At 33.6% G+C, this 24,162-nt stretch overlaps 3 protein-coding genes and 1 long non-coding RNA gene across 46 annotated transcripts; 2 read left to right on the forward strand and 2 right to left on the reverse strand.

Moving 5' to 3' along the window:
- Positions 1–438: 438 nt before the first annotated feature.
- On the reverse strand, positions 439–10,213 carry LOC103837792. Of its 41 annotated transcripts, none has more exons than XR_004457512.1 (21): positions 9,986–10,133; positions 8,855–9,827; positions 8,706–8,779; positions 8,439–8,505; positions 8,213–8,354; positions 8,010–8,114; positions 7,618–7,865; positions 6,252–6,383; positions 6,105–6,173; positions 5,906–6,031; positions 5,645–5,822; positions 5,304–5,493; positions 5,085–5,208; positions 4,220–4,337; positions 4,008–4,116; positions 3,656–3,911; positions 3,511–3,580; positions 3,339–3,405; positions 3,067–3,269; positions 2,956–3,013; positions 784–1,032 (listed from the first exon to the last, which is right to left on the reverse strand). It is a non-coding gene; the product is annotated as an uncharacterized LOC103837792 (long non-coding RNA). The 41 variants fall into 41 exon arrangements; XR_004457518.1 differs by lacking the exon at positions 784–1,032 and adding an exon at positions 7,501–7,529 and having other exon boundaries at positions 2,913–3,269; positions 7,618–7,676; positions 7,786–7,865; XR_004457525.1 differs by lacking the exon at positions 784–1,032 and adding an exon at positions 7,501–7,529 and having other exon boundaries at positions 2,913–3,269; positions 7,618–7,676; positions 7,765–7,865.
- Positions 10,214–14,555: 4,342 nt separating this feature from the next.
- On the forward strand, positions 14,556–18,550 carry LOC103837855 (autophagy-related protein 13b). Of its 3 annotated transcripts, none has more exons than XM_009114251.3 (4): positions 14,556–16,217; positions 16,391–17,622; positions 17,709–17,890; positions 17,970–18,550. In XM_009114251.3, exons 2-4 carry the CDS (start codon positions 16,411–16,413, stop codon positions 18,346–18,348), a joined length of 1,773 nt encoding a protein of 590 aa, XP_009112499.1. In that variant the 5' UTR covers positions 14,556–16,217; positions 16,391–16,410; the 3' UTR covers positions 18,349–18,550. The 3 variants fall into 3 exon arrangements, with proteins under 3 accessions (XP_009112499.1, XP_009112490.1, XP_033145969.1); XM_009114242.3 differs by having other exon boundaries at positions 14,566–16,217; positions 16,385–17,622; XM_033290078.1 differs by lacking the exon at positions 14,556–16,217 and having other exon boundaries at positions 16,366–17,622.
- Positions 18,551–19,271: 721 nt separating this feature from the next.
- LOC103837871 (probable serine/threonine-protein kinase WNK6) lies at positions 19,272–22,195 on the forward strand. The gene is made up of 8 exons (XM_009114257.3): positions 19,272–19,512; positions 19,923–20,039; positions 20,134–20,171; positions 20,281–20,508; positions 20,593–20,813; positions 20,903–21,060; positions 21,142–21,565; positions 21,639–22,195. The coding sequence occupies exons 2-8, from the start codon at positions 19,953–19,955 to the stop codon at positions 22,193–22,195; spliced, it is 1,713 nt and encodes a 570-aa protein (XP_009112505.1). The 5' UTR covers positions 19,272–19,512; positions 19,923–19,952.
- Positions 22,196–22,511: 316 nt separating this feature from the next.
- LOC103837879 (putative 60S ribosomal protein L30-1) lies at positions 22,512–23,232 on the reverse strand. The gene is made up of 2 exons (XM_009114268.3): positions 22,971–23,232; positions 22,512–22,868 (listed from the first exon to the last, which is right to left on the reverse strand). Exons 1-2 carry the CDS (start codon positions 23,095–23,097, stop codon positions 22,657–22,659), a joined length of 339 nt encoding a protein of 112 aa, XP_009112516.1. The 5' UTR covers positions 23,098–23,232; the 3' UTR covers positions 22,512–22,656.
- Between the last annotated feature and the right edge of the window lie 930 nt (positions 23,233–24,162).

The raw sequence follows: 24,162 nt of genomic DNA on the forward strand, positions 1-24,162 counted from the left end.
TTTCGTTGATTCTATATGAAAATTTGTATCTGATACGATAATTCATTTACGGCAATGACAAGCTACAAACTTCATCAACTTTGACTGAGAAACTTTTTTTTTTTTTGGGCAAACCGGATACTTTCAATTAAATAAAAGACCGTACGGAAACAAAAACAGACAAGTTTTTATGGCCTTAGGCCCATGATCCATTGGTCCATTGCATATGCCACTTACTAAACACAGTACTCATCTAAGTGAATTATACATATTTTCTAACTAGAAATGGGCTTTAACTTTGCTTTTTAAACCTATTTTGTCTCTTTAATTTAACGAGCGGTTGATGAAAAGTCACGAGATACATATTTATCTCTGTAGTACTGTAGAACTTGGTGCATCAGGGGTAATATTTTATTTTGCATGCCCCGTAGCCTAATGACAAGTTATAGATTTTGCATATAATCTTGTAGTAACCCCATTACCAAAAAAAATGAATATCTTGTAGTGCGTTAAAAGAGATTTTCAGATGAATACTATTTCCCATATCGAAACAAATGTCATACTTAAACGTACATGCAGCATAAAATTTGTCAGAAAGATTCGCGTAACGATACTTGATATAGTATTAGTTTTGTCAACGTGTAGACAGTCTTGCCTTCCCTTGTTTGAGTAGTATTTACGATCACCTAGCATAAGATTTTTCAGTGAAGCTGGAGAAGCTTTTTTTTTTAGAATTCGGTTTTCACAAATATTTAATTTTATAGTTTGATCTAAATCGATCTGATATACAATTTACAGTTAATGTAAGTTTGGAAGGTTCAGGAGTTCCCAATTTCAAACTAGTTTACAACAATAATTACAACAAATTTCTTATTTCGTTAGATATATTAATTACTACTTCATTACAAATCTGTTGAGAACAGTTATAAAAATATTTTTTTACATGACAAAACGGTTAAACGTGTAACACAATGTAGTTTTTAAGTTTCTTTATTAATGTGCAGAAATCACATCGAAACTCATTTTTTTTTGTATAAAGCATTACTGCCATACCTGAAGGGGTGAAGCTTTGTTATTTTATTTGTAGTGTAACCAAAAAAATTGTGATAAAAAAATCGATACAATTCAGTATACTAAATTATGAAAAATCAAATCAAACAATTATTAAGATTTAGTGTGTAGTAGTGTTCTGTTGTATGAATTTTTTAAATATTACAAGTTATGTTTTTAATGCAATTCTAATTTAATATTTATGTTTCCTATTTTCTAAAACAATATATACCCATTTATAAAATATAAAAAATGAACTTAACAACATGAAATTAAGAAAATAATAGTCCAATTTTAATATAATTAAAAATCATTTTTTAATTTAAAATAATATATATAATTTAACACAAAAATAAATATTTGAAACTATACAAAATATTAGATGTGAAATCATATATCCAATTAAGATGGGAACATAATAACACAAAATAAAATGACTTTTCAAATAATATTATAGAGATTAAAAATTAACTTAAAAGTTATAAACAAAGAATTTTTTTAATCAATTGTTTTAATTCAATCATTACATAAATGTTTGTATCCGTGCATGAACACGGAAAAATCACCTAGTATATACTTAAATGTACTAATAAAGTTTTTTACTGAATATTGACCAATTGAATTCTAAGTGGGTATCATCAATAAGTTATGTTATTATCAATTTTATTTTTTCAAATTATATAATTCCAAATTATATAATTAATATTTAGAACACATGGTAATATATATAATATAGAAAAATTTCTTAGGATAGTTCTTTTTTAAGTTTTTGTCAAAAAACTAATCCTTATTGAAAAAAATGACAAAAAAAATTTCATTAAATGGTAAAAGTACATTTTACCCTAGGGGTGGAGTTTTAGGGATATGGTTTCAAATTTAAAATAATAAAAAATAAATATGAAAAATTTCAAAAAAAAAAAAAAAGACTATTTGGTCATTTTTAAGGGTTATTTTTATGACAAAAACTTAAAAATGATTATTTGAGAAAATTGCCCTTATATATAACTAAACTATAAGAACATAATTTCATACATATAAATTAGAGCTTACATAAATTATATAACCAATATTTTAGGATACCGGATTTTGTATAACTTATTAGTGTTATAAAACGTAATTTGCATACATATAAACTAAAACTTACATAAGTTGTACGATAGTAATGATAAATTAAAAATAATAATTCGAGAGCTGTATATAAAAATTAGTTCAAGAACAAAGGAAGCAAAAGAAAAAACAAAGAAAGTAAGCATTGAAAAGAAGAGATCAAAGAAGCAAACAACGCAAAAGGGAGAAATAAAAAAAAAGGTTTTTTACCCAAAAAAAAAGAAGTAGAGCAAGCAATGATCTAAAATAAAATCAAGGAAGCAACAAACCACTAAGCAGAGAAACACGTAATGAACAAAGCATATGAATCAAAGAAGGAAGTAAACAAGTTGACCAGTAAGGAAGTAAGAAAAGAAGCACCGTTAAAATAAAAGAACAAAACAAGAAATCAAGGAATCAAATATGCATGAATGACTTTACCCAAAAAAGAAGAAGATATATATGCATGAATGCATGAATGTATGCAATGTGTTCCCATATCACAATAATCAAACTTTATGTGCATCAAGGAATCAAATATATATGATGTATGGATGTTAGTAATGATGCAGATATGCATGAACATATGCATTATGTTTCGAAATTGCAACAATCACACTTTCTGTGGACCAAAAAAAAAAGCAAAGATATATGTATGTATGTATGCATGTTACTGATGCATGTATGCATGAACACATGAATGTATGCAAGGTGTTCTGAAATCACAACGATCACACTTTATGTGGATAGCGTAGCCGTTGTGATTTCGATTGTACAAGTTCTTCTTGCAAATCATAGGGGGGAAATGTAAGACATGATAAAAAGAACGAGACTGAATACCTGAATGTTGAAGCTTTGTTAGTTAAATGATGCAAGTACTTCTTGCACTCCCAACTCTCTGGCATATACATTGTCATATCAAGATTCAAAACAAGGTCAAAACTGTAATACCTTATTCGGTATGGTACATGTATATAACACTTTTCATCATTTTTGGTGGACGTTTCTTGGAAGAACCAACACATCACCTGGGCGGAGTATCTGACCATTCTGTTGATGTGTTTGGTGAAGAAAGTAAGTATCATGTTTTAGTACCTCCGCGATGACTGATGCGTATTATGGAGTTTCAGACAAAGATCTCACAAATGAATAGCCTGTTTATAAAGAAAGTTAAATCAGGAATAGTGCAGACAACAAAAAGATGTTTTAGTAACTCTTACTACCTGTTGCGGGATGTACCATGCTAGCTGCAGCACCAAAGGCGAGATTCTTTTGGCAAGGAACCACCGACTGGGATATAAGACCATTCATGTAATTAACAAAGCCAACCAACAGAAGTTTTTCATTGTTGTTCAACAAAGTCAAGCTTTACTTTTTTGCCTTTTATAGATTTACCTCTTAACATGAGCTTCGTTTTTAGCAAATCAATGGGCATGATGACATCTTTTGAGGCTAGACATGTCTCCTGCAAGGGATTCCAGGTGATGAGCAACGGAACTTTCGTGGTGACGATTGTAATAGAAAGAGAGAAGAAACAAACCTCAAAGAACACTTTTGTCTTTGTCATAGGCATGGCGTACATAAACGTTGGATACTCAGCTTCTAAGCTCCTAACTTTCTGGTTCGCATACTCTCCGTAATTCATGCAAACCATCTGCTCTGGATCTTACGGACTGTCTTCCACTTGAATTTTTCAAACAGAACAGTCTCAAAAGATTCATACTATACCTCCACCTCTACGCCATATGCAGCTTGAACAGGGACACTCTACGTCTTCCAACTTCGTACTGCAAGAGCTTCTCCAGAAGAAACAGTGGCAAGCATTTGCCACAAAGGTCAGGAAACGTTCTTACTAAGGCAATAGTACCATATCACTGATTCCACTCTCGTACCTGCACGGAACAATGGTGCTTTTCTTCACAGGAAATAAACCTAAGGCCATCAGGAGCTTCTGTTATGCTCACAACTTTCGAGCTAAGATACGAGACACACGTCACACACCTATGAAACATGAATAAGGTATATTATATATCTAATCAGGAGATGAACAATAGCTAGTGAAGTAGTTTCTCCAAAGATGAACCGTGTAACCATTTTTCACTACCTCCTCAAGAGCTAAGTTATAAATTCAATCTCTTGACAGGATCTGTAATGATTATACGACTTTCTTCTGCGCTGATTTCCGGAGGAATTTTGACTCCAATACTTCTAATAACCATCACCTAAAGATAAAAATAAACACACATTATTAGATTAAAAGAACACCATCCCTTCAAAAATGAACTTCGAAAAAGAGAGAGTTTATAAATCACTACATTTCAAGTTTATTCTTTCACTTTCGCATTTCTGTGAACTATGAAAATGAAAAGAAATTTGATTGCTCCAACTATAATTCTGAGATGGGACTTGAATTCACTGCAGCAGAAACTGAATAAAAAAGAAAGGCAACTATTATTAGGACATGTGAGTAGCAAAGATAAGCGAAATGGTATCTACTTAGTTCTCATAACTACTCCCACAAGTGGAACATAGTCTCAGCTCTAGAGTGATGTCAGATACCTAAAGTGCCTCACAAGTAAATTTAAATTTGACCCTTTTTGAAGTTTCCAAAGCTACTCCAAATAATCAAGCGAATGAGAACACTGTGACATACAAGTACTTTTCTGTTTCTGAGACTACTAATGAGAACATAATTTTGGACTCTTTTTGTGTCTCTGCCATTTCAAAGTTCCATGGTTTGACATGGACATGAACTCTTCCATTTTAGAGTTCTATGATCTGATTATGCAATTAAACACTTAGATTCTTACTTAAGCCCCAAATGGTTTCAATTTAGAACTTCAAGTTCTAAAGTTTTAGGGGAAATAACTTACGCAAAGCGCTTTTTTTGTCGTATCGCCAACTGCTCCCGCAAAAATGTAAATCTAAAACTGGTGTGTGGTAACAAAAATGTAAATCTAAATATATACCTGAGACTGAGAAGATACCAAGACTCCTTGAGATACCAAAGGAAAGAGGACGGTGTCGTTCCTGTTCATTGAGCCATCACTCGATGTAGTCCCTGTTCATTGAGGGACGATGAAGCAAGCATACCTGATAGCAAAAGAACAGTAATATGTTCAATTCCGTTTGTGTGGGCAAAAGGAACTTGTCGTCAAAGTAAAACAAAAGGTATTTGTGACACTAACCAAGTGGTGAAAATTCAATCACTCGGTATTCAGTGATAGCATGCTGAAACCTGTCCACTTTAAGGAGAGGTTTTACATATGCGGATGCACCAGATGTTTTCTCGAGGAATATACAATGAAAAAGTGTTGCAGCCGTTTGTGTTCTTCCCAACACCAAAAGTCCACTACAGTCTCTGTCAAGTCTGTGCACCTAATAAATACACCATTTTTGCCATTACCCAAGATATTCATTATATTCTTTCAGATTAACATATTTATTTTAAACATCACATTATTTTCAGGTTCCGTGTACATTTTGATACATTTTCTAATTAGTACATTACTATGATTCCCCTCCTAACCAGCCGATGAGAGTCTGATTTATCAAAAGTCAAGCAAGCGGCAACATGTAGTTCATCAATACTGGCTTTGACCCCAGTTCCTCCCTGTGCAAGATCAATTCTCAGAAAGCATGTAGTATATATGACTTACTTAAACAGCCATACCAAGAGGTTTATTCATAACAATAATAGCTGCATCCTTGCATTAAAATTAACCCACAGTTTAGATCAATCAATCTTAATAGCATTAAAAACAAACCAAGAGTTCATAGAATTCAATACCTTGTATGACACCAAACTGCAAACGAATTTGTGCTCTTCTTCACTGCAATGAAAGCTTTCTTTCTAGGCAGGCGGCTGCGCATCATTGTCTATAAATTATATCACCTACTTTCAAGGACTCCTTAGCTGCCATCAGATAACATCAGCTTCTTAAAAACAGTTCTTGTCCCCAATCAAAATATGGCAGAATCAAAATTACCCTTTTAAGCTCATCGCTTCTTTGTAGTTCACCACCGTTACAACTCAAGAGACATTTTTCTCTTCTAACCTGAATCACATTTACAATGTAAGAAACTCAATCACGTAACATTTTCTGAAGCAGTTGAGAGGTTGGAGAGACGAGTACATGTCTTAAACGCAAGAGTTTCTGAACGAGATTCCAAAGTAGATCGGGACAGCTACGAAGAATCCACCTAAGGGCCGTCGTTGAGCCTTTGACGGCGGAGTCTGTTGAAAGAGAGCTCCTTTCTCAACGAAGCTGCGTCGATGGTGGGAGAAAAAGGAGGTAGCGTTAGCCATTTCCCTCTCGGATACGAAACGGTGTGGAAAAATAAGCTACTAACTAGATTTTGACCCGCGCTTAAGAAGCGCGGGTATTTTTTTGGTGACCGTAAACTCAAATATTAAATGAATTTATGTTTATTATTAGATATCTAAAATATTTAAAGCTGTTTTATTATTATTATTTCAGTCGGGTACAATGTTTTCATTGAGTTTTCGTATCCGAATCAGACTTGTGGTCGAACCGTAAGATCTAGTAACTCATATATAGTGGAATAGAATATAATAAAATGAATATAGTAAAAGTATCTAAAAATCAAAAAGACCGTTATTAACCCACTGAGAAAAAATATAATTTGTTTTTTGTTTTATAAATTTTTGATATATTAATATATATTTGACTTGTATAAGAAATTTCTTTTAACAAATATTGTTAAGTTTATTTATAAATATATTAATTATCAATCTACCAAAATAGTGAAGCAAGTATTTTTTTTTTCCTTTTTTAATTTTCTATCAAACTATTATCAGTTTTTTTAAAAAAAAAAATCAGTTTGTGACATATATTTTATTATTAGAAATCCATACAATTTAAATTATGTTACATTTATATGTATTTATGTATAAAATGGTCTTCATAATTTGGGATTTTGAAAAAATGGGTCTAAAGTTAATTTGGTTAATTTTTTTTCTGTAACAAAAGTTAATTCGATTTATAATTTTTTTTCTGAATGGGCTGTATCAGTTAAATTATATTTTTTAAGTTAAACGCCCAAAACCCAATTAATAATATTTATTTTGCTGATAACAAAGTGATATTAAATAGGAATAACATATAATATATAAGAAAGACCAAAAAAAAAAAAAAATAAAAGGTCCAAACAACCTTTATAAGTAGATTTATCAAGACTGCTTCCATTTTAATAGAATAGATATTGCACAAAGAAGCATACTCTCTTACGGTCAAAATTGTAAGATAATATATGTAGTCCATGATATGTTTATGCATCTAAACACTTAGATTCTTAACTAAACCCAAAAATGGTTTCAATTTAGCACTTGAATTACTAAAGTTTAAGTGGAAATTAACTTACGCATATTCCTTTTTTCGGTGATTTAAGCTCTGAACCAATCATAAACAAAATTATGGTTTCTATCTTATTAAATGGTGTGTGGTAACAACTAACAAATATGTAAATAAAAATATATACCTGAGAGAAGATACCAAGACTACTTGAGAGTTGAGGCACCAAAGAGGACAATGTAGTACCTATAAAACGCGCAAGTATAATCAATGAGTCTGCATTCTAGCCAAAGACTTAACGATAATAAGTTAATAACACTCATTAAACAAAGACTTATATGCTTTGAGTAAACACCCCCAGTGAGCATGAACATTTGGCCACATGTTCTTGACTTTTGAATAAGCGTATTTTGAGTGGATCATCACAATTTCAGCCTGGATTGTGAACAAAATATAAAAAAACAGTGATTAAGCATTGCATTCATATATTCTGAGAAAGAAAGGTTGGCCTGAGGCTGACAATGAAAGCACGAGATCGAAAAAGACGCTTAAAGCAACAGAGATGAAGAGCAAATATACCTTGACTGGCTACCGCAATTAGAAGTGGCAATAACCACTGATCTTGCTGTGAGCTCTTAGAAGTTCCATCTACTGCATATTGGATATCGTTTTGCACAACATAATCTGATACAGGTACATCCTTAGACGAAGATGTACACTTAAGAGGAATTACAGGGTTAGACTCCCTGCCAAAAAAGAATAACGCTTTAGGAAGACCATACCTGCACAAGGCTTACTTTATGGAACAAGGTACTGTGTCTTTTATTGCTTTGTTAGGAGCAGGCGAAGCAGTTTTAAGACCTCTTATTATGTGATTAGCTCCACTCTGCCTTTTAAAAGCTCTACTTCTTCCCTTATTGGCATCTGAAAATAACAAAGAGCTTAATCTAAGGAAAGGGGAAACAACATAAGTGTAAGAGTATTTATTAGTACACAAACTACAGTCACCAGTGTAGTTTGAAGCTAAGTTCCTCCGTCCATTTATGCCCCTGTCTTGAGTTGTTGGCATAAAATTCTGCAACAGGCAGTAAAAGTAATCATGAATTACCTACAGAGGACAACATATATTGTGATAACGCATGTTCTAAGAGAATGTGATCCACAAAAAGTTTTGAACATTGCAAAGTGACTCCACAAACAAAAAGAAACTGAAAAAAGAGAGCTCAAAACAACACTTGTGCAACAGGAACGATTTGTAACATTGAGAAAGCCTACCTCCTGAAACAACAACAAGAACCAAAGTTTGATGCAATATTTTTCATGGAATATGACCATTCACGAGTCTCAATCTGCTAAAAAAAAGAAGAAGAAAGTTGAATTACACTGACTGGATGATTATTTAAAATGTGTTAAGACGCTGGTACCTTATCTGATTCAGCTAAGGGATGGTTATATGTGGCAGCAATGTTGATGAAGAGAAGGATTTTTTCTTAAGTAACGCTCAGGGCCATCTGTGGTGTGTACGATGATTCACAGAGTAACCTGAAACTATGTTTAGATACTATAGGAACAACAACTGAGAAGGCGAACTAAAGAGTTAGTAAGGAAGGAAGTTAAGGAAAGTAAGTAGAGAAGTTAAACAAGTTGAGTATGTGAAGAAGAAGTTAGCATGTAAGAAAGGAAGCAAGCAAGAAACTAGTAAAGAGTCAAGGACAAAAGTAAAAGAAGAAAACAAAGAGTCAAGAAAGCAATGAAGAGACAAAGACAGCAACGACGCACCCAGAGCAGGAAGCAAAGAAAGTAGACAACAAATGAAGAAAAAAAGTAACTAAACGGAGCAATCAGCAATGAATCAAAACAGAAAATAAGGAACAAAGAAGCAAAGAGTCAAGGACGCAAGCCACAATAAAAGAAGCAGACAGGCATGTAAATAAGAAGAGGATCAAAAAGTGTAAGCTAAACAAAATCTAACAAAGAAAGAAAGACGAATGGAAAGTAAGTGTGAATCTACAGAAATAAACAGGTTTGCAAGTATGTATGTGTGCATATAGGTATGTATGCATATGAATGTATGAATGCATGTATGCATATGAATGCATGTATGTATGGTATGCATATGCATGTATATGCCAATATGTGCATTCCTTTGAGAAGAACCAAGAACACTAAACTAAGTCTCTGCTCTGCTGCACAAGAAAGATACGCAACATCAATTTGTGAAATTAAAAATATATATATATCAAAAGAATTAAAGCAAGAACTGGCTTGAGAATAATTTCTAGAAGCTTCGTGATCAATTTCGTATGGGGTGAGATTATTGTTATACCTTTTCTCAAAGAAACCATTAAACATACACTAATCGGAGTCTGCATCCATGGAAGATTGCGATTTTTTTCTCTGTAATTGACAAAAGACAAAGGAAGGTGAGAGAAACCAGAGTAACGGAGAAGAATCTAATGGATGCCCATAGATTCAAACCCTAAAAAAAACAACCATCGCAAGTAAATAGGAATCAAAACAAAACTCTAATTTCAATTTCGGATTCAAAAGCGTACCGTTCAAGCTAAGATCAATCGCTCTCTCTCTAAACGGCTATATCTTCTTCCTCGTGGGCGCATCCTTTACAATGATTCATTTTAATCCGTTATGTTGAATTATATACTTTCATTTTTTATTTTGAAAACCAAATGCCCAAAATATCCTACGGTCGGCGCGTTTCATTAATGTAAAATTTTATGTAATTTTTTTTTGTTTTTGTCAATATTTTATGGGTAATTAACTTTCTTGCCTCAAGACACAAAAAAAAAAAAAAAACCTTTTGCCTCTTTTCATTATGGATAATTAAATTTTCTTTTATCCGTGATTTCGTGGATATAAACATTGTATAAAAATTATATATTATATTTATAATTTTATAATTTTGAGTAATAATCATAACTATTAAAAATAACCTTTTCATTTAAAATAGTTGAAAATCAAAAATCTTAGTCTTGTATAATCTTAGAAAATTATTATAATATAGTGATAATTCTTTAAATTTTAATATAAGTTTCCAAATTTGTTTTTTGTAACATAATTTGTGATTAATAAAAAAAATTAAAGATTAATGAACAAAAAGTTATTTTATAGCACTTTCTATTTTCGCATTATTTTGTCTAACACTTTATTTAATTTAGAAGTAGTTACAAAATTTCCATAATTTTGTCAAATCAAAAATCACATTTTCTCACATTTTTTATTTAGCGTTTAACATAACATTCACAATTGGTTAGCTAAACAAATGTATCCTTAAATTTTCTCCAATCATCACACTCTCTTATCAAACACTGTTTAAAAAATATTATTTTTAAAAGTTACTTTAATACATACATATTGAGTTAAATATGTAACTAATTATATATCCAAAAAATAATATCTACAATTTTAAATAACATGATGTCACTATTTTAGACAGGTATACTTAATATTAATCCGAGATTCATTAAATATTTTATTACATCAAAATAACATGATTCTATTTGTGTAAAATTTCTTAGAAATTTGTTATCATACAATGTAAAAGTTTATTTTGCCAAAAAATACATATCATTGTTTTGTAAATATTTTTTTTAATCAATTTACTTTATATTTTCCTTCTTCGACTATCTCAATTTTAGAACTTATCATCTATATTGATCTTCCTTACTTAATTTTTCTTCATGTTATAAAAACAGTTGAAACTAATTAATCTCCGAGATATTATTTGCAAAGTGATTTTGACACAAGTCTTATGTATAATCATTTTCACTAACTAAATAAATATAACATGGTATATTAGAATTGGTGACATGACTTATGATTAAATGTGACATGGATAATTACAATTAATGCTTATTTATATTTTTGTTAAATTTTTTAAAATATGATAGTAAATTATATATTATCATTAAAGTAAATATATTCAAATATGACATTAAAGAACATAATAAAAAAAATATGATAAAATTTTATAAATTTAGAAATAGTATTTATTTCTAATTTTATACATATACAATTTTATTACTAAAAAGAATTTACAATTTTTTTAATTAATTATAATATTATTAGCCTTCTTATATATCTACAAATTTTAGAAACAATTTTAGTTTTACTCTTTCATAATTATACAACTTTTATATCAAAACAAATAGATAAAAATATATCTAAGATTATAGTTTTAAATTATATATATATATAAATATAATTTTAAATAAGAAAAATTAATTATTTAATCTTAATTTTATTTTCATTTAAATCAAAATTTACATTAAATATTGAAAAGAAAATAATAAAATAGAAAACAATGATAAAATTTGGTTTTTAAATATTATTTAAATATTAAATTTTTATCAATGCACATGGTGCAGGAAAACACCTAAAACAATTATAGTAATATGTAAAACACATGTATTCAGGCAAACAAAAAAAAAATAAGTATGTAAAGTATAAAATAACCAAAAAAGGAACAAACAAGTTTTATTACTCTTTAATCATGTTTTATTTATATATCCTCTTTTTTTTCCTATTACAACAACAATAAGCATGTCAATTTTATTATAATCAAAACAATATCAATATAGTCTTAACTCTAGTCTCGTATTAATATTTTGTTTCCACTTTCAATTTACATTATGATAAAAATATCATTGATTAATGTTATTTTAAGTGATTTACCATATAATTTTATTATAATCAAAGTTATAATAATTATATTATTATTATTTCATTTATTAATATTATTTTTAAATACTTACCATATATTTTCTGTTTTTAAATGTAAAAATACTTTAATCATTTTTGAAAGTGATAATTCAACTATACTATCAACATTTGTCATTGAAAAATGACTGATTTTTTTAAGTTGTATATTTTAGTGTTTTGCATTCGTTGGACACATTTTTAGAGAAAGTATACATATTTTGAGTGTAAAAAAATATCATTAGGTTTAGGTTATTTAGTTTTTTGTAATCTATGATTTATTGTATCCACTATTAATAGAAATATTTTTAAAATCGTTTGTAATAGCATAATTAACCAGTGTTAAAAAAAATTATTTCTATCATATCATATGTATTTATATGTATATTCATCATTTCTATAAAGTAATATATGATATTTAATTGTTTCTATAAACAAATTATTTTAATTTTTCTATCTTTAAAATGTTTAATTATTTGTATCTTAATATAGATTAGATTAGGTAGTTCTACGATTAGTTTTCTTTTTAAAATTTTAATTAAATAAATAAAAATTCAAATACCAACAACCAATCAAATTAAGAGAATTAATTCTAAACTTCTCCTATGAATGACACCTAAGCAAAAATCACTTAAGTGACTTCTCAATTAATGTATAGTAGGATTTTTCTATCTTTAAAAGGTTTAATAATTTGTATGGTAATATAGATTAGAGTAGGTAGTTCTACGGTTAGTTTTCTTTTTAAACTTTTAATTAAATAAATAAAAATTCAAATACCAACAACCAATCAAATTAAGAGAATTAATTCTAAACTTCACATATGAACGACACCTAAGCAAAAATCACTTAAGTAACTTCTTAATTAATGTACAGTAGGATGAATTTCAAGAATGTAGCTTTTTCATATTTATTATTTTATGCATTAACAATTTAAAAATATTTTCTAGGATTTCTTTAAGCCAGGTAAAGTAAAAATGAAGTATGAACAAAGCAGTAATTGCTTATTCTGTGTTTGTGTGGTAATTAGTAAAAATAAATTTACTATTTTCATAGAGAAAGATTTGATGACATTGTTGGCAACAGCCAACATGTACTATGTTGCTCTCTAAATACTAAAGCGCAGATCAGGATGTGTGGAGCATTGGTGACTTGGTGTAATCACATGATTCACATCTATATTAGTATATTACTATGTGAAAGAGGACCTTTTTGGGACAAAACAGAAGATAGTGTGTTTAAGGAGGGGTGTAGTTTGAATTCCACTTTTTTGGTGTTTTCTAAACATTTTCCTGTTAAATTATTAATTTTGTTTTTTTTGTTGTTACTACATAGATATTACAGAAGAAACCGGATTTCTTGCTTAAACCATGGCAGAGATTCTGAGCAAGAACTCCGAAGGATTTTGCGAAGAAGTTACTTCCAAAAGACCCACGAGAACGGTTACCTGCTACACAAGCCCTATGTATGTGTGGTTCTGTCTTCAACACTAATGATGTTTTTCCACTCACTCTCTTTTGTGGCACATGAGTGGGTTAGAGAAGTCGAGAATGCAACCAGTGGCGGATGTAGAACTACTATTAATCGGGGGCACAAAATTCTAATCAACTCATTTAAAAAAAAATGTTTCATTACTAAAACAAATCCTTACAAAATTATCTTAGGAAATTTCATATTTTGGATATCCATTTATTATATTTCTATTTCCAGGATCACTAGATAAATTCTTTAAATCATTTCTAGAGTTTTTTTTTTTTGAAATGACAAATCATCTTTAGAGTTTTCAGACGTAAATGCAAAAAAAAAAATTAGGCTTGAAATATTTTCCATTAAAATTTTCTATGAAAAAAAAATTAGTACATTATTATAGTTTCTACGTTCTCATAATTTCTTATTACTTTAATCATATAAATCAAAATTTCATTTAGTTTTACGGTTAAACTTTTACCTTTTAGTTTCTCTCTTGAACTCTTCAATCTTTTTGTCTGCGGTGTTTAAATTTTTGTGATTAGGAAGAAGACATAGAAAAACGTGGGTGTAGTTAGTTCTGGGTGTAGTGTAATTAGGTAGATTTCAACTTCATTATTATTTCCTTTAGCTTTCGATTGAACTTTTTAAAACTGAACTTATATTCATTTTGGGCTACAATAGATTTATGTCATATAATAATGTGTTATAGATTGTTTAAGCTGAAAATATAAAGCTTTGTTTCTTGACCAATTATTACATAACTATATTTAATTAATATACATATAATTTTTTTTAAGTAGTGGGGGGCACGTGCCCTCGTAGTCACCTATGTACATCCGCCCCTGAATGCAACCAGATATATAGATAGTGGGTTAAGGCCGATCTTGTTACGCCCCCAAAGTTTTTGAAAAAAATTATATATAGATAGATCCCAAAATTTGTAAAAATAAAATTTTAGACTTCCAAATTATTAAAATCTTTATTAAATCGTCTAAGATCTCCAAAATCTCAGAGTCCGCTCCCCAGAAAAAACCAATGTAACTGAATGATAATAACAAACCCACATACGACGTTTTGGGGAATCTATGTTCAAGCGCTACTAAATGTATTTTGTTTTTATTTTTCTACTCAAAGCTACTTTTATCGTAGGCCAATCAAGTTCCATTCTATGATTTAGTATACATATTTATTTTGAATTTAAGGAACTCTTGAGAACCTCCTAAGTCCTAACAAAAGTGTTTAAATAACCTAATAAATGTCATGTTTAAACGTTCTTGATAGTATATAAGGTTTACGTTCCTAACTCAAATTTTCAACACCCACCAAAAACCAAGACTCTCAAGATTTTGTTAGAAACAAAAGGTTGGTTTTGCTTAAACCTTCGGTTTCTAACAAAATCAACGACAAAACTCCACAACAAGAAATATAAAACGAATCTCTGAAAATAACAAGTTAGTTGTTATGGATCAAGAAAACTGATAAATGAAAATCTCTAGAGACGTAGTCAAAAGCTATTAGATTTCAAATATAGCCTTCCATGCCTCTTCGGTCTCCATGGCCATGTCATCCATGGTCCCATATTTTGAGAAGATGAATAAAAATGTTGAAAGGTTCTTATATTCCCTTTCCTTCTAATTAGCAATCAAATAGTTCCAAAGGTGTATATGTTCCAAAGCTATTATCATTACTTTTAAGGTATTAGAAAAAAGTAAAAAAAAAGATATTTTTCAAAATTTTGTATGTTTCCAAAGCCACTGTCATTAACTTTAATCTATCTAGAAAACATATATTCTCTTATGAATTAACAACAAAAACATATCAAAACCTTAGATAAAGCAAACTAGTTGAGCAAAATGGAGTTGGTTCAATGGTAAATATCTTATAGCTACTTAACTCTTTCTTTAAGGAAATATTGACTTTATTATCTAATGAATTTGGTTTATATTCAGTCAATGTATCATATAAAATAATGTTCTAGAAACACATTTATTATACATCCATATCTCATGCAATGACAAAACTAAATCAATTGCATCAATTTCTTTTAGTCAGTTGCAACAGATTTTCCTTAATAACATTTTACTAAATATAACAATTTTTTGATTGGCCAATCAAACGATTTAAAAAAAAGGTTTTCACTTTGGAGCCATAATTGGTATATTCGTAACTTCCCTTACCTAAAGAATGACCCACTCCAAAAGCAAAAATAATAAATTTGAAAGAAGAAAAAAAAAACAAATTAAATAAAAAAAATTGAAAGTATAAGTGTGTATCGAACGAGTCATGAAGAAGATATCATATCATCACCGTCTCTGAATAAACAAAGTAAGAATAGAACGAGCAAAGTGTTTGAAGTTCGAAAGTCGACAAAACCTCACTTGATTCGATTCAGTTTCGGTTTCTAAGGATTTGAAACCGCAACACAAAACAAGGTTCCAGATTTAGTAATCGAAAGTTTTCTCCTTTTTTTCCTTTTTCATCCTTAGGGTTCTCCAATTTCGCCGATAAAATCGTGAAAAAATACCAAAAAAACAGTTCAAAGAAGAAGACGAAGATAGTCTTCGAAGTTTAAAGGAGCGACACAGGCGAGGAAAGGAATCGGTGGTGAGTCGATAAGTATATGATGTTTAAAGTTTAGGTCTTGGGTTCTGTATACTCTGTTCTGGGTTTTATATACTCTGTTCTGGGTTTTGTAGATGATCCTTAAAGTTAAGGTTTTTACTGGAGATTGTGTTCTGTTCGATTAGTTAATTTTTAGTTATGATTCCCAGGAACAGTGTCTTCAGACCCAAAAAAGATGAACAGGAGTAGCAGCAATTCAGAAGGTGCTAAAGCAGAGCAGATCATATTCGAGTTCTTCGCCAAAAGCCTCCACATCATCCTCGAATCAAGGACTCCTTTCATGTCTTCCCGAAACTTCAGCGGCGACCAGATGATCTGCTCCCCTTCCCCTTCCTCCTCCTCCTCATCTTCCTCTAGCGTCAGGCCCCGCGACAAATGGTTCAACCTAGCCCTCAGAGAATGCCCTGCAGCCTTAGAGAGTTTCGACATCGGCCGCAGAAGCAGCCTCGAGCCTCTGGTCGTCGATGTAGTTCTTGTAGCGAGACAACCATTTCAGATGAGTTTGTCAGATCAAGATGAGTTAGCGTGTGAGACAAAGAACGAGCAAGTTATAGAGAGGTGGTTGGTGCAGTACGATAACAGAAAGGGTAGGGAAGCTGCTGCTTCCAGGTCGAGTAGTAGTAACAGTAAGCTGCAAGTGATGTATAAGAAAGCGACTTTGCTGCTGAGATCACTCTTTGTGATGGTTAGGCTTTTGCCTGCTTACAAGATCTTCCGGGAACTCAACTCCTCCGGACAGATCTGCAAGTTTAAGCTCGTCCCTAAGGTCCCCACCATTGTCGAGCCGTTCACTCGGAGAGAAGAGGCGGAGATGCAGAAGTTCGCTTTTGCTCCGGTTGACACCGTCTGCGGTAGGCTTTGCATGTCGGTGATGTATCGCTCTCTCTCTGACGTGAGCTGTGAACACTCGGCTCCTGTCTCTCCGACGTTTATAACGGACTACGTTGGGAGTCCTTTGGCTGATCCGTTGAAGAGGTTCCCTTCTCTGCCTCTCTCTTACGGTTCGCCTCCGTTGCTGGCGTTTCAGAGGCGGCATAGCTGGAGTTTCGATAGGTTCAAGGCCTCCTCTCCTCCGCCTTCGGTTTCTTGCTCGCCGTCTCCTACGCGGTCGGATTCGCAGGCGTTGGTTCGTCGTCTTCCTGATATACCTACTGGTCGTAGGAAGGATGAAGAGAGAGACTTCTCCCCTCCTTGCTCTCCTTCAGGACCTGTCTCGAGAGGCATCACGCGTACTGAGAGTGCTCCTGTTAGAATCCCGGCTCCTAGTTTTGAGTCCAAGCAAAACTTGGTGGCGCCTTCTCCTCGTTTGAAACTGTTGAGACAGGCTTCTTTGAAGCCTGTGAGGAACAGTGGTGGTGCTGTTGAATCTGGAGCAGGGTTGGAGAAGGTTAACTAACTCTCTCTCCACGTGTTGTATCTTTTATCTTCATCATGTGGTTGAACCTATGTATTGTTTTTTTGTTTCTCTTTTAGCTGTTTCTTTATGGGAGAGAAGACTTTAGGAGGAGCTCTGGAGTGAGGCTGTCTACCAACAGCTCACCGAGGATATCGTTTTCTCGAAGTTCGAGTAGATCATACCAAGAAGATTTTGATGATAATGACTTCCCTTGCCCGTTTGATGTTGAGTATGACGAGATTACTGATCCTAGCAGCAGGTATGTTCTAAAAGAGTTACGAATCTCACTTTGATTTTGGAACTGCTTGTATGAAACTGATCTTGCTTTATTATTGCAGACCAGGGTCTTTCGACCAGAGAGGAGATATACATGAACCACCACTTGAGTCAAGCGGCTCCTACCCAAAGAAGTCACAAGATGCTGCAGTTGGTACTCTTGTGAATATGCTGAAGAAAGCTCCGCCTCTCAGACAAGACGTCTCTGAATCTTCCATACCTGAGATTTACTGGAACAACAACAACAAGAAACCTGCAGGGGCTCACGAGGTGGCAGCGGCGTCTATGACAGCGTCGGGGATTGCTCTGGCGGCGAAGACAACAGCGGATGCGTTGGAAGAGTTGAGGTCGTACAAGGAAATGAAGAATGTGTTGCTTAGCCAATCCACAATGGGTTCTTCCTCAGTTACTACTTCACCCTTTGCTGTATCAGGATCTTGACCCTTTCTTTGGGTTTCGGTTTGTTTCTGGTTAGTTTCGGTATTGGTGTTTTGGTTTTGATTACATAATGTATAATTAGCTCGTAAGTTTGATATTGGTCGGTATCCATGTAAATAAACTTTGTACCCCAAAAAAAACCAAAAAAACTCTGTAAATAAATGGTAAACCTTTAAAAAAAATATAAAATATATATATAAAGATATAAATAGTGTATTTTATTTATCAAATGCTTTAAATAGTGTAAGAATATTATTTACATGGGAAAAACAAACTATGGTGCCCTGCCTCATTTTATTATGTACGCTTTTTAAATGGATAGAATATATAGTTTTATGATGAATAAACAAATCTTTTTCTTGGCACTTGTGTATGTCAAGAAAAGAGAGAGGATATCAGTACAAGCTTTAAACATCAACCTCAGCATATATGTACATAAATTCGCCATTACAGTGAAAAAAAATGCACCTTTCTATCTTCTTTGCCAACAAATATTTCAGGATCACCGGTTTGGTTAGCAATCATTGAGCTTTGGCTGTATATTAAGTATTAACATAATTAAATATGGCGCAGGGACAATTGATGCAAATAACAGTGGCGGCGGCTACTCCAAACATGAAGAACAAGGAAGACAAACTCCTCCGCTGGCTCCTTGTTAAGATTGGATCATCCGAGTCTAACAGAGTAACTAATAGGAGCGAGCATATATGATGAATCCTCAACGGATGAAGAAAAACAATTGTTTGTCCATCTTTTCTCATATGGGTCGGTCATTGACTTGGTGGTGGTGTTTTGGTCACACAATGAAATAATAATTGAGCTTATGAGATATTTGGCTATTTACGTAACAAGAGAGATTACAACGTCAGCAATTAAATGCCACATGTATTGACACGTCATATTGTATGGGCAGGAGAAGCGTCTCTCTGTTTTTAGAACAAACTTGAATTTTTTCATTTATTTGTAATTATTATTTATAAATAAAGGAATTAAAAATAGAGGGGGGGGGGGGGGGGGGGGGGGTGATAAACTTGAAACAAACACTTGTTGGTTCTATTCCCCCAGATTATTTTTTTCTCAATTAGGGTTTTCTGATCATTGTTCCTCTCCGTCTCCTTCTCACGTTGGCGATTTTGATCATAAACACAGCAAACGCTTCATCTCTAGGTAAAATTCAAAACCGGAGCTCAGAATCTTATATATCATTTTGCTGGATTTAATTAGGCGATCGTCGTGCGTTTTGAATGCATGGACATGGTTCTCTCAATCTCAATGGTTGTTTTTATTATATATATATTAATGATTGAATGAGTCAATGGTAATTGTTTCTGGAATCTGACTGTTGACCATAATGCAATCTGGAAAAGAAAGAAGAGGAATATTGAATTGTGTTTTTAAAAAAATAAATTAAATTTCGACGAGCTTCACTTTGATTCTTTTTCTTATCTATTGATCTGAGCTGGTTTTTTAAAGGACTAATAATGTCGTCTTTGAAGAATATTCGTTCGAATCTTAAGGATTTGTTTATAAGATTCTGTGCGTATTTCGCTGATCGTGTATGTGCTAACCTCTTACAGGTGGATACCTTTTCAAATTGTGAGACTAATATGGACGGTGCAGAGGATGCTGCTCCAATTCATGAGCCTCCTGACCCTGAAGTCCTCGAAGTTGATCCTACTCTTCGTTATATTCGGGTATCACTATCTTTTATTAAAAAAAGATTTGATTTTTATTGAGTGTGTGCGTGTGTGCTGATTAAAAGTCTCTTTTATCTTGTGGAACTTTCAGTATAAAGAGGTTATTGGAAAAGGCGCTTTCAAAACTGTGTATCCTTTATTAATAAGAGATACTTCTTTTTTGAAACACAATAAGAGATACTTCTTATATCATGTTTTATGTTCTGCATTGTTTGTAACCTTAATTTGAAGGAAACAGTTACAAGGCTTTCGATGAAGTTGATGGGATTGAAGTCGCGTGGAACCAAGTCCGAATTGATGATGTTTTGCAGTCTCCAAACTCCTTGGAGAGGCTCTACTCTGAAGTGCGTCTTTTGAAATCGTTGAAGCACAGTAATATCATCAGGTTTTACAACTCGTGGATCGATGATAAGAACAAGACTGTTAACATCATAACTGAGCTCTTCACTTCAGGGAGTCTCAGGCAGTACGTATCTCTTTACTACACAACACTTGACTTCTCTTTTTTTTTTTACTATTGTGGAGTTTAAGTAAGTCTTTTTGGATGTAGTTACCGCAAGAAACACAGGAAGGTGAATATGAAGGCCGTCAAGTGTTGGGCGAGACAGATTTTAATGGGTTTGAGGTATCTTCACACTCAAGTGCCACCCATTATACACAGAGATCTCAAGTGTGATAACATCTTTATCAATGGCAACCATGGAGAAGTCAAAATAGGAGATCTTGGCTTAGCCACTGTCATGGAGCAAGCTCATGCCAAGAGTGTCATTGGTATAGTTTCTCTTTCCCGTTTCTTGATGTTGCTCACCTATTCGCATTCCTGCTGTAACCAAAACTTTGAACATTTTGGTTACTAACAGGAACCCCAGAGTTTATGGCACCTGAGCTGTACGATGAGATCTACACCGAGCTAGCTGATATCTATTCATTTGGGATGTGTATGTTGGAGATGGTGACATTTGAATACCCATACTGTGAGTGCAGAAACTCTGCTCAGATCTACAAGAAGGTCTCATCGGTGAGTTAGAAACAAAAGTCATATATCTATACTAGTTTATTGACAACATTATAACCCTATCTGGTTCTTGGTGATTTCAAGGGAATAAAACCTGCCTCACTCTCCAGGGTTCAAGACCCAGAAGTAAAGCAGTTCATTGAGAAATGCTTACTCCCTGCATCCGAGAGGCTATCAGCCAAAGAGCTTTTATTGGACCCTTTTCTTCAAGTGAATGGTTTAACGATGAACAACCCTCTGCCACTACCCGACATTGTAATGCCTAAAGAAGGTGCGTTTGGAGAACGTTGCCTTATGTCTGAAGGCCCTCCTGCAACACGGCCTAGTAAACCCACGTCTATGGATCTCGATGAAGACAGCAACCTGCCGATTGTTACTTTTAGCGACAACTCGGGGTCCAGGTGTATCGAGGTTAGACGCGCAAAGAGAGGGAACTTCTTCGTCCTCAAGGGTGAAGAAAACGATGAGCAGTCTGTCTCGCTGATTCTTCGTATAGTCGATGAGAATGGTGAGCGTTTTGGGTTTAAACTCGTTTCATTTGTGTACATTCTGAAACTTAGTGTTACTGTTTGTTGTTACAGGACGAGTGAGGAACATTCATTTCCTGTTCTATCAAGAAGGTGACACTGCTTCCAAGGTGTCGAGCGAGATGGTTGAGCAACTCGAGTTAACTGACCAGAACGTTACGTTTATAGCGGAACTGATCGACATACTGCTTGTCAACATGATACCCACGTGGAAAACTGATGTCACGGTCGATCATCTCATCCATTCGCAGCTTAATCAGAGCTCAAGAAGTCATCAGAACGAAGCTAAGCCGCAGAGTCAAGAGGAGAGCACTTTTCACGATGCTTGCGAGTCGGTTAGACACTCTTGGACCTCGGATTGCCCACGTTCAGAAGAGGAGGAAAAGCAGTTTGTCGATGCAATTAAAGGAGAAAACGGGAGTGACAACCAAGAAGCAGAGGAGGCAACCGAACCGGTGAGTTTGGAGGAAGAAGAGAGGTTAAGACAGGAACTGGAGGAGATAGAGGCTAAGTATCAGGAAGAGATGAAAGAGATAGCAAAGAAGAGAGAAGAAGCAATAATGGAGACGAAGAGAAAGTTATCTCAGAAGAAGGTAGAACAAGCTGGTTAAGTAGTTAAAAAAAAACACACACAACAAAGACATCATTGGTGGTTTTCTTTTTTATTTTCCGAGTTTAATTTGTTTCTTGAACAAGCACTTCGCTCTCCCTGAAAGTGTAGAAAGTTTCCTACAGTGTGAAGAGTTTTGCATTGTTTTGTTGTTTCTTAAATATTGGAGGTTGAAGCTTTTTTAATTTCGTCAAATGATGCTAGAAAATATCAGAGTTTGGTTTTGTCGTATGAAGGTGATAGAAACCATTGGCTGTAATAGAAATTGAGTTTTCCATTTGAATGGAGACAATAATAATACCTTAAACCATAAGGAGGAGATTAGAGAAACCAAAATATCATTAACCATAAGGAGTTTTAGAAACCAAAGACAAACCTAACCATCTTTGAAGAAGACATAAGAGTTTCATAAAGCAGAGAGATAGGATAACAAAAACATAACAGCTCGTTCAAAAATCAGAATCACTGGTCTCCAGGAAGTGACTTGATGATGTCGGAATCACCAGGATCAACAATGCTGAGACATGAGACACGGAAGTACTTTCCACAAGCAGTGCCCAAATCGACATTGTTACCATTGTAGTGATGAACACCAACTTTAGCAAGCATAGCGTAGTACTCAATCTCTGATCTCCTCAAAGGAGGGCAGTTGCTAGAGATAAGAATCAACTTACCTAAAATAATTAAAATTGAAAAAATCCCTCTTAACAATTACCTAACAGAGTTTAAACGAATACTAATCACAATTAAATCGAAACGGTGAAGAAAGTGTTTACCTTTGGAGCTGCGAAGGGACTTGAGGACAGATTTGTAGCCAAGAGTGTACTTGCCACTCTTCATGACCAGAGCTAATCTGCTGTTGATTCCCTCATGGGACTTCTTCGTCTTCTTTGCCGCAACCATTTTCACAACGCCGGGAAGAGTCGCAAATCGCCGAGGTAACAAGAAGAGAGGCCTTCGTGGGGTGACGCAGAAGCTGTTGGGCGGCGCAAAATGAGAAGTTAAATAGAGAGAGACGAAGGAACCCTAATGGTTTTGTTCTTTTCGTCAAGATAACAGGCTCACGGCCCAAATTAAATCAACCTAAGGCCCAAAATCTCAATACGGCCCAACAAGGCACTTTCAGGTCAGAACAATTATTTTCCTTGAATCTTTTGTTGTAGCCACAAAATGTCTTCTCATTTTCGAACTAACTAAAGCTTTTGCCAATAATAAGAATCTCGAAGAGCTTAATATTTCTGTGAATGCTAAAATGGATGAGACTGTCTCGAAGAGCTTAATATTTCTGTGAATGCTAAAATGGATGAGACTGTGTTTGGTGAGCCTGTGTAGAAGAAGATCAAAAATGGGCAGAAAGAACGTGGTGCATGTAGATCCATCACCGCGATGGATAAAACCCATAGTGTTGATACCAATTACCAAACACCATTGCCACAACCCAGACAAAGAACAAGAGTTATATGAAACCAATATGGTTATATGGAGTATGATGTTCTTGAAGCTGCAGACAGCTAAGATATATGAGCAAATAGAGGAACGAACTACAACGTCAAGTAGTCCTAGCTTACCACGCAAGAACCATATCATCAAAAGAGCTTCTGACCGCGCTTGGAGTGGATAACCAATTGCAGGTTTTGGGATCTAAGCTACAGTGGGTCAGTTGAAGCCTTGGAAACATAATACATGGCATGGTCATCATCCGGATCTCGAACTGGCACAGCTCAAAGGCATGTAAAGATGAGATTGTCCATTTTTATGTCAAAGGAAAGATGTGTTGTGGAGTAAAATCATGTTGCATAACGGATTGAATGTCTTCAGCTATAAGACCTATAGTAGGTATATATTGAATTACTACAAAAAAATATAACAAGGTTTAATTTAAATCTGTCGCCAAGAAGCTTGTTCATGTTGATATTACGGTTTTGTTTGGTTTGGAGCTTTGGGATCATAAGACGTAGAACAAATTAA

This window comes from Brassica rapa, chromosome A01 (assembly GCF_000309985.2).
Source record: "Brassica rapa cultivar Chiifu-401-42 chromosome A01, CAAS_Brap_v3.01, whole genome shotgun sequence".
NCBI classification, from domain to species: domain Eukaryota; kingdom Viridiplantae; phylum Streptophyta; class Magnoliopsida; order Brassicales; family Brassicaceae; genus Brassica; species Brassica rapa.